Source organism: Asparagus officinalis, chromosome 8 (genome assembly GCF_001876935.1).
Source record: "Asparagus officinalis chromosome 8, Aspof.V1, whole genome shotgun sequence".
Taxonomy (NCBI): domain Eukaryota; kingdom Viridiplantae; phylum Streptophyta; class Magnoliopsida; order Asparagales; family Asparagaceae; genus Asparagus; species Asparagus officinalis.
The window spans coordinates 6817133-6827431 of NC_033801.1; the positions used below are offsets into that span (position 1 = coordinate 6817133).

The 10299-nt window shown below is 33.9% G+C and overlaps 2 protein-coding genes across 4 annotated transcripts; one reads left to right on the plus strand and one right to left on the minus strand.

The window, feature by feature from the left end:
* On the plus strand, nucleotides 3636-4729 carry LOC109819933 (heavy metal-associated isoprenylated plant protein 39-like). Its single transcript, XM_020385922.1, has 3 exons — nucleotides 3636-3778; nucleotides 3967-4042; nucleotides 4135-4729. Exons 1-3 carry the CDS (start codon nucleotides 3767-3769, stop codon nucleotides 4548-4550), a joined length of 504 nt encoding a protein of 167 aa, XP_020241511.1. The 5' UTR covers nucleotides 3636-3766; the 3' UTR covers nucleotides 4551-4729.
* Nucleotides 5430-9576, minus strand: LOC109819932. 3 transcript variants are annotated; one of them, XR_002241665.1, is made up of 4 exons: nucleotides 6811-8735; nucleotides 6454-6528; nucleotides 6330-6365; nucleotides 5430-5606 (listed from the first exon to the last, which is right to left on the minus strand). XR_002241665.1 is itself a non-coding variant. In XM_020385921.1 (2 exons), the coding sequence occupies exon 2, from the start codon at nucleotides 8475-8477 to the stop codon at nucleotides 6834-6836; it is 1644 nt and encodes a 547-aa protein (XP_020241510.1). In that variant the 5' UTR covers nucleotides 8478-8493; nucleotides 9215-9576; the 3' UTR covers nucleotides 6738-6833. The 3 variants fall into 3 exon arrangements, 1 of the variants encoding a protein (XP_020241510.1); XR_002241664.1 differs by having other exon boundaries at nucleotides 5430-6365; XM_020385921.1 differs by lacking the exons at nucleotides 5430-5606; nucleotides 6330-6365; nucleotides 6454-6528 and adding an exon at nucleotides 9215-9576 and having other exon boundaries at nucleotides 6738-8493.

The following is a 10299-nucleotide window of genomic DNA, read 5'->3' on the forward strand; positions in this document are numbered from 1 at the left end:
TTAAATACAGGGTAAATGTTAATCGAAGCAGGGAGAAGAAAAATGTTTATCAAGGAAGCTACTATTCAAGCAAATATAAGCTCGGGGTCGAGCTTCTTTCAAAAAAGAGAGACTGATGTATGAGAATAAAAATATTTATCAAGGAAGCTACTATTCAAGAAAATATAAGCTTGGGATCGAGTTTCTTTCAACAACGAGAGACTGATGTAGGGCACATAACGGGCAAATTCATAGAGAAGTGAAAATTTCACGAGTCAAATGCGGATACATATGAATTATTAATTTGCCTGTAAAGAAATGACTGTATCTCTCAATTCGAAAGGCAGATTCTGACATATTATATATGAAAAATATCTATCTCGACGAGACGAAGCCATCGGGATTGACATATTCTCAAAATCACATAAATATCACTAGTTTTTGGTAGAAATCCAAAATTAATCAATTTTTTTATTTTTTTAGTAATAAAGTTGAAGTCAACTTAAATTAGGAAATGAATTTAATTTTGATTCATGATTTGTTTCCGCTATTATAGAGTCATTTTAGGATAGAATTTGACAGTTTCTATTTATTTGTAATTTTGTTCTTATTATGAGTAGATTTTATTTTTCTATTTAAGAAGAAGAATTATAAACCTTATTAATTAAATAACTTTTTTAAATAAAATTATCTTTTTTATTACTTCATGTGTTCTAGGTTGTCTCTTCATAGATTCGAAAATTATTCTTTGCGAGTTTAAAGTAGGCCCTTTAATGGATTCTACTGTTTCTTATTTCCGCGCTACGTTATTTATGTAGACTAGGTGGAATGCACGTGCACTGCACGTGATCAAATATCATAATTATTTTTTAGGTTTATTTATTTACTATAATATGGTTGCAAAAAACTTTATAAATATCATAATATATTAATTTTTGTTTGGATATTTCCATGTATGGTTTTAACATTTTTGTCTTCCAAAAAAATAGTGATATTTAAAACCTTAAAATATTAACGATTTAAGATATATTCATTACTAATTTGAACGTATAATTTTAAAATATTAGTGATGTAAGGGACCAATACGAAAAATACATATAATTATTAATAAAAAAATAAATTCTTGAATTCATCAAAGAAAAATGGTAGCATTTATCTAGTTAGTAAGGATTTTGTTCGGTTATGAAAAAATCACTTCCACCTATTATTTATCAGGCGACCGAGTATTATAGATATTCAAGAACTTTTTTCTAGAATTCTCTAAGTTATAATGTGCAAATTCAATCAAGAAAGAAAATATAAATTATATGATCAATTTTAAAATATGTTGCTCTTTTTACATCTTCCCAACTACTAATTGATCTATCAAAATAATTACTCTATAGTTTTAGAAAATTATAAATATAGTCTGAGAATAATTTATACATATTATGCACTCATATTGATTGTATTTTAACAAAATAATTCATATCTATCTAATGTCAAACAACATCAAAAAAATTTAATAATTTAATATTAGTCCCTAAATTATGAGCAATTTAAAATATTTCAGGGAATAACATAAAATCATTGTATATTTAAAATCAAGGAACTAATATCTAAATAACCTTTACATATTTGCTCTTATAGGTATCCTATGAAATATTTGTCGATATATTGCTATATCGGCCAATATATCGGGTTAAAGACTTTATCTATGTAATATTTCCTATTGTTTTCTTTTGTTTGGTGATTTTTTTGATATATCGACCGTTATAGAAAATATGGCCAATATATCTATTTGAAGATATTGAGAAAATCATGTCCTTTTTAATTTGATTGTGGACTCGAGTTTGGATCGTGTTTGGGAAATAAAATTGGAACCTACAAAACCCACAAAGGCCACAATTCTTCTCCAAATCTCTCCACTCTCGGCTCTCCCAAATCTTAAGCATATTTCTTGATGCAAATTATTATATTTAAATTTCATTAATATGTTAGATTACATATTACAATGTCATGTTATGTATGAATATTATCTCATATGACACCCAATATTACATAGACATCCCTGAACTTTACAATCTGATATCATGAATTTTATTTGTTTAATATTTATCTGATGTCCAACCCTTTGTAGTAGTCCTTCAGAAGCCTCTTCTAAAGTTTTTTAAGCGAAGTATATAATTTTAGGAAATAATTCAAAATCTTGAGACTCATTCAAAATATGATGCTTCAATTTTTCAGCATCTCCTCTACTATATAAATATAAGCTAACCATTGGGCCTCATATTGTATATATGATAAATATTATTTATCAATGGGTTCATATATTATTGTTTATGGATAACAAAGGTTTTAAATCTTTTATAGACTTAATTGAACTTAAATCTTTTATAGTTTACAGTAATTATATTTATATACCTCCACTTGTATCTTGTTGCACATTTTTTAAATTTTAGATAACATATCTAGCTTGCTGCACTTAAATATCCTAATGTTTTCCAAAATATAATGTTTTTACATTTTGTCCTCTTACATAAACATAAAAATGCTCTTTGTAATTTTCCTATATGAGTTTCATGGTATAATTTTAGGACAATTCTATGTTTTCTACTCTTTCCATAAATACTTTATTAACATGCAATTATCTATTAATATATTATTTTACATTACTAATAATTGATATGATGTAGAGTTTTACAATAACGTTGGAAGTTTTAGGGACCAAATTATACAAACTTAAAGTGACATATAATGTAATTATAATTAACAATGATAAAGGCTTAATTGAACTTAAATCTTTTATAGTTTACAGCAATTATATTTATATACCTCCACTTGTATCTTGTTGCACATTTTTTAAATTTTAGATAACATATCTAGCTTGCTGCAGTTAAATATCCTAATGTTTTCCAAAATATAATGTTTTTACATTCTGTCCTCTTACATAAACATAAAAATGCTCTTTGTAATTTTCCTATATGAGTTTCATGGTATAATTTTAGGACAATTCTATGTTTTCTACTCTTTCATAAATACTTTATTAACATGCAATTATCTATTAATATATTATTTTACATGACTAATAATTGATATGATGTAGAGTTTTACAATAGCGTTGGAAGTTTTAAGGACCAAATTATACAAACTTAAAGTGACATATAATGCAATTATAATTAACAATGATAATTAATTTAGTTTAATTAGTATTAGAATAGAATGTAATATCAACAAAGAATAGGGATAGTACAGTCCTTGAAAAGTTTTTTCACAACTCCCTCTTTTAAAGGGAGTATGATATGATATGATATGATATGATGATATGAATGATTTGAATATGATATTTTACCAAGGAAAGCAGTCCCCTGGCAAGGTTGTGGGAAAACTCAAGATATTGTGAGATTTACCCTTTTATTAATCCCATGGCTAGGGAAGTAAATGATTTTCTTATATATATTTTTAGCCTACGAGAAAAGCGAAAAAGAGCAAAAGGATCAATGATGAGAGCGGGTGGGTGAGCGTACGGATCAATTGCCCAGGTTTTGAGTTGACTGCGGGCGGCTCAGACTTTCTATGACGCGGCACAAAACGTCAAAAGAGAACGACCCTTCGCCTCTCCTTCTTCTCCCTTGACTTCAGCGTCAGTGACTTCTCCCCTTCCCTCATTTAAAGCTTCCGCTATATAACTTGCGTCTACCCCTCTCCTTTTCTCCTCAAAATTTGCTATTAATAATTTCTCCAATTCCTCTCTCTCTCTCTCTCTCTCTCTCTACAAATTTTTTAGCTGCTCAAGGATATCAAAAGCATGAGTGCAAAGGTTGGTATCCTTTTGATTTGCTTTTGTAGCCTCTTATATATATAAAGGTCATGTTCTTTTAGCTCATAGTGATCATCTTGCTTAATTATGGTCCTAATCCGTTAACTTGTTAATATGAAATTATTACCCTTTTCTTTCTACTTAGAGTTTCCTTGATTCTAACTTTTTGAATGATCTATGAATTGCAGAAGGTTATCCTAAAATTGGACTTGCATGATGACAAAGACAAGCAAAAGGCTATGAAAACCGTCTCCAAGATTCCTTGTAAATCGATCTATCTATCTGTCCGTCTATCTGTGTCTTCTGAATTTCGATCTTGTGGCTTAGAACTAATAATTAATTCTGTACCTTTTCAGGCGTCGATTTGATCACCATAGACATGAAAGACAGAAAGATGACGGTTGTCGGAGATATCGACCCAATCAACGTCGTGAACAAGCTCCGGAAGTATTGGGCCACCGAGATATCCTTCGTGGGACCCGCCAAGGAGCCGGAGAAGAAGAAAGACGACCCCAACAAGAAAAAAGATGATGATAAGAAAGAAGGAGGAGGAGGAGGAGGCGGCGGCGGCGATAACAAGAAAAAAGATAAAGAAAATGAGCCCAAAATGAATTATAACCCGTACATGATGCCTTATCATCCTCAGGTTGTGACTTACAGCCCTCACATGAGCTATCCTCAAAATTTTCCTCCGCAGTACAATCCCCCAATGCCTGCACCTTATTACGCTCAAGTTCATGAGGAGAATCCTAATGGTTGTGTTATTTGCTAAGTACGTAGTTGCAGTGTTGAAGATCACTAGATTGGTTTTGTATATAGTAGAGAGATTGGTTGGGTAATTAATAGGGAGTTATTCTTTTTGGCCTAGTATATAGATTTTGCTATTTTTGATGATAATGAGTGTTTTTCTTTCCCCAGTTTTCAAGGAATTGGATTATCACAAAGTTTACCTGTTGTTGGTCTCGATCTTCTATTCTTTGGTCGACTAACTCGAACGCTCAAGGGCTTTGTCCAGCTAGGGAAGAATTAAGGTTACCTATAAAAACTTTTACATCATGAACAGTTTGAGTTTTTTGTCATTGCATAAAGATTGGATGCTGATAGATTTTTTTTTATTTTTTTATTTTTTTATTTTTTGCCATCTTCATCATATTTAGCGGTCCGCTTGGTGTGAACTTATGTCTTTTGCTCGCCTTGTATTCTCCCCTCGCAACTAAACTTAAGCTAATCAAAATCTCTTAATATTATTATTAGTAAATTTGAATTTGTTATTATATTACAACTGCTATTATTTCTTTTTTTCTAATTTGTACAAGTGAACAAATGATGAACTAGAACTGTTGGTAGTGGTAACAGTGCACATAGCTTCTATAAATGACGTCATTGACTATGATGTTGTTGAACAAGTCATTAAAAGAAATCAAGAACTTCTCTTCTCAGTTCGGAGCACAAAAATTCCACAAATGTGACAATGTTGTACACTGAATCTATAGTGAAAAAACCCATCCCATGACTTTGTTATTGTGGGTAGTTGACAGACTTCGAAGAATTCTACAAACTTGACTTGCAAAAAAAAATGTAACCCCTTTAATTTCACTCACAACAGGAAATATTCTCGTCCATCAAGTTTGTACTAGTACGTAGTCTCAAGGGAAAAAGGAAATTAGGTATCATATTCAATAAGAAATATACAGACAAAAACAAAAGAAGAGCAAATTTTTGTTCTTTTTTCAATCCATTCGAGAAAATTTCAGTTGTCAAGAGGGTGGAATATAAAGGAAATCAAAGTCCAAGAGTGTTCAAAGATCAGCCGACCATTTGATTCCAACTACCAAAAAAAGCAAACAGTTGAAACTGTCAGATATAATCAAAGTCCAAGATTTCATTTCTTTAGAGAATCAAGGCATTCAAAGTTAAATATATATTATGGAATAATGAATTTTATTCCTGCTAAAATATTATGGCTTTACCAATATAGTTGTCATATTCTGTTTTATTCATGTGTTGCTTTATATAGATTCCAGAACTATGTAAACTTTAGAATTGTCATTTATTGAACTTTTTTTGTATTATTTTATTGTCAGACAAACCGTTGGCATTGTGTTGCTGGAGTTGGTGATAGCAGATACAAATTTTGAAAATAAGAAAGCACAATGGTTATCGAGCTGCTAGTGATTATCACAAATATTAGTTTGATATATAAACTCAAGAAAAATTAACCAGATCTAGTAATGCTTATCTCTAAACTGTTTATCCTGAATAAGGCAACCATGGGCAGCTGTTTGGGAAAGAATCATTTTGAGAAAATTCCAAATTTCATGAGACAACATAGTGTACGAGAACTGTATACAATGGTTTTCATACTAATATTAGTATTTAGTTCTTGTCATATCTGAATATGTGACAAATTATATTAACATACTGAAGAGGTTCGCATTCTTTATACTTGTTCAGATAAACCAAAAAACAGTAAAGAGCACATATGACATATAGTTCAACAAAAATAGAAGAACAAATCTAATGATGGTATATTTGAAAGACGATCACATACCTAGCTTTATGACCTAATCTTGTAAGATGCCAGAACCTATCATGAAAATTAAAATGAATAAGTTTGTTTATTACTTTATCAAAGGCAAAAAAATAAAGACTCAACTAGTTAAAAGATTTTGTACCTTTTCTCATGCTACTACAGCAAATCATGAACTGGATGAGCGCAAGATCTCAAGTCTCCAATCCACCATCATCGCCTAATTGCCACCATCATTTAAGAACTTACATGTGAAAAATAAGTAGACGAAAGCACAATTTGTGTGTGTGTGTGTGTGTATTCTGCAATGAGTTTTCGGAAGATTGAGATGTATAAACTTCACAGTAAACTTCTTGTGACAATTTACACAACATATCCACGAAGCAACTGTTTGCGCGTCGCAAAACAAGCAAAAGTTAGAAATCCAAGTTCACAGATTAAGCTTATGTTTCATAGAGGAAGTGAAACAAAAAGGTTACAAAGAGTTGAGGGATCACCATACAGTGAGCAAGTAGCAAATTCAAATTATTTCACGCTGAACAAGCTCCTTAAAGTCCCTTTTTCCAATCTCTCGAGCAATTTATTTCCACCAGGGACATCCATCTCCGATAATTTCTTAAGATATCCAACAGCCCCATAAGAGATCATAATCCTCTTGCACTTCTTGCTCGAGGTCATAAACAAAAGGCAACAAACTGCATACTTCTTCGCTGTATTCTGAGGGCTCGGATCAAGCAACTGAACTAAATTCGAAATGCTCCTTTTGTCCTTTTTAACCTCTCTTCGGTTATGTGGGCAGCTCATTAAGCTGGCAATGGCTTGAGCAGCAACTTCTCTTGCCAAAGTTGACTTAGCCTCAAGCAAACTTAACAGCAAAGGCAAACAACCATATTCACCAACCAATCTCTTCATTTCCATAGAATTAGAGATCTTACAAATTGCAGAGGCTGCTGCTTGTTTAGCACCCAAAGATCCATTCTTTAAAACATGCACAATTCGAGGTAAAATCCCAAGAGAAATTATGCTATCGGTTGAAACAACAGTAACAAGATTTCTCAATGCACCAACTGCAGACTCTTGAGGCAATGGGCCATCGAGATAAGCCAAGATACTGCGAATTCCTCCTTCAGAAACCACGGCTTTCTTTAGACTGTCACTGCTTGATGTCAAATTCTGCAAGCACTCTGCAGCGTATTCTTTCAACCCGAGCACAGTTCCAGAATCTAGCAAATTGATCATGACCCGGATAATCCCCTCTTCTGCTAAACTCTGCCTCACTTCAGGCACAACCGAGAGGTTTCTCAGAGTTCCAACCGCCGCTAACTGTGAAATTGAATCCCCAAATTGGCAAACTTCAATTAGTGGCAGAATTCCTCCATGCTCAGAAATTGATCGTGCATTTTCAACAGACATCGATAGCCTCTGCAGTGTTACTACTGACTTCTCTCTTCCGACCAAGCTTCCAGATTCCATCAACCGAATCAATGGGGCAATTACCCCTTCTGATATTAACAGACTCTCACAACTCCCCGATTCAGCAAGCAAGCAAATTATCGTAACAGCCTTCTCTCTAACCTTAGGAGCAGGTGCAGTGAGCAACTGAACAAGGGCATTTATATTGCTGCGACCAAGCGAAGCAATCACATTCTTCCCATCCTCTCTCAAGGCTTCAAGTAGCCCATCAACAGCCTTATGTTTTGCCTCGCTGTTCCCAATCTGAACTCTAGCCAGCAACTCCTGCACACTGCAAATCATCGAGTCAGAGGAGGGCGATGATTGCGCATTCAATTCACCGAGGACTCCAGTCTTGATCAAAAGGCGACAATCTTTAATACATAGATCTAGCTTCGCAGCAAGTGAATCAAGATCACTCTGCATTTGGAGCTTCCCAACTGAAATTTCTCTGGATGAGCATTGCTCTGCTAATGAAATGGTTTCTGAAAGAGCAATGGAGATCGATTCCAACTGTTCTCGACTTAGAGAATTCTTTGTGAAGAACGGATGAGACGAGAGATCAGAAAGACAATGTGGGATCTGTTCGAGCTTGGAGATTATCAAACTCCATCGACCTGCGAAATTCTTGGTGGATTTAGACTTCTCGATGGCTATAGGAACCAGATGGCGAGCACGGGCAAGCCACTGGTCCACAGATTCAGATTCTTCTTCCATTGTGCTGCTACTGATCCTGTATAGAAATTGTGATGCAGGAATTATGGTGAGAAAGAGATTGAAGAAGGTGGGGTTAGTTGAAAAAGTCTTTGTGATTAGTTTTCCTGAAGAGAATATTATTATTCTTCTTTTTTTTTGGGTAAAGACCCAACGAATATATTGCTGAAAGAAGGGCAAGTGACAGCTGATCATGAAGCATAAAATTAATGGGCTGAATTGAGATGCAAAGTAAAGTGAATTTCTTTTCAGAAATCTTAATCTTTCTTCTGAAAATTTTATTAGAAAGGGAGAATAAAAGCGGTAGCAGAGAAAAGGAGACACCTTTTCGTCAATAATGCCCACGTGATTACTAGTAAAACACGATGGTAACTTTGAATTCAAAACTTCAATTACAGCTGGCGTAAGATTACAGAAATGCCCAAAACTAAGGTTCCAGCTTCCAGGTTTCGAACTGCGCCGTCAGCAAAAGGGCATTTTGGTATTTTGACGATCACCGCCTTCCCCCTCACCGGCAGTTTCACCGGCGACCAAAAAAAAATCCTTTGTAACCCAATTCAGAACCAAATAACTAGTAAACCTAAAACAAAATTTCAGCTTTTTCCGATTCAAATACAAATTTTGAAATTTTGACAAGTAATTTCGAATCTCTAGGATCACCCCAAAAAACCCCCTGATCTAAAGTAAAAGAAGAAGAAGAAGAAGAAATCGAGCAAAAGAGCTAGGCTATATTGAATTACCTCAATCAATCAAAATGTAGACTGGAGAAGTCCATGGTATCTCCAAAAAGACTGAAACTTTTTTTTTAAAAAAAAAGAAAGAGCTGTTTTTCGTCGATTTCTCTCGCTTCCCTTTTGTTTTGAAGTGGCTTCAAGCTTCTGCTGCCTTCGAATCGAAGCACAAAGAGACAAGCAAACGGTCACCGAAGCGATTATTGAAGAAAGCTGAGGTTTCGTTTGGAAGCGAAGTTATTGAGTTTGGAGCAGGAATAATAATATCCGGACCAAATAAAAATTTAGTAGAAACAGAAGGGCTTCTGCTTAATTAGCAGATTGAGCTGAGGCGTTAATAAGAAGATGAGACACCGAGACGGCTCGAATATGAAATTTGGATCTGAGTCATCTGACCATCAGAAAAAAAAAATCATAATTCAAAATTCCTTCAGTATTGAAGATTCCCGACGCCTCTGCCATAAAGAAATTTCTTTTATTTTCAAATTAATTAATTAATTGTAACTTTGTTTAGACATATTAAAATAGTGGCCCATGATTTGACCATGATTCGACTAATTAGATATATCAATAAATATTAGCGAACCAATCTTCGTTGAAACCTCTTCGAGTCAATATCTAGCGGACTGTGAATCATGACCAATCATCACCAAACAATAGGTTTACTTTGTTTGCATCCCTCGACAAATATTCGACTGCTAGATGGAAGATGAACAGCTCTCAGTCGGTCGGACTCCACGGTATCAATTATAATCTCACCGTCAATAGCAAACAGCAAACCACTACAGTGAAACTCCCCCTCACGCCCGGCAAGAGTAGCACCTGAGCTAGTATTAGTTCTCTCCTGTTGTAACCCGAGTAATGCAGCCTAGTTTATTGGTATATACTAGCATCATCGCACGTGCAAATGCACGCGTCGTAGATATTGGACTTATTTATTCTAAATTTTATTTAAAAAGAGCTAATTGTGTTTTCATAACCTGAAGTTTTATTAGTTTCTTAACCCTCACATCCTGAAGTTAAAATTTGCTCAAACATACTAAACAATATGTAATATTGTAATCTTAGTCGAGCATGAGAGCATAGCTTTCCAT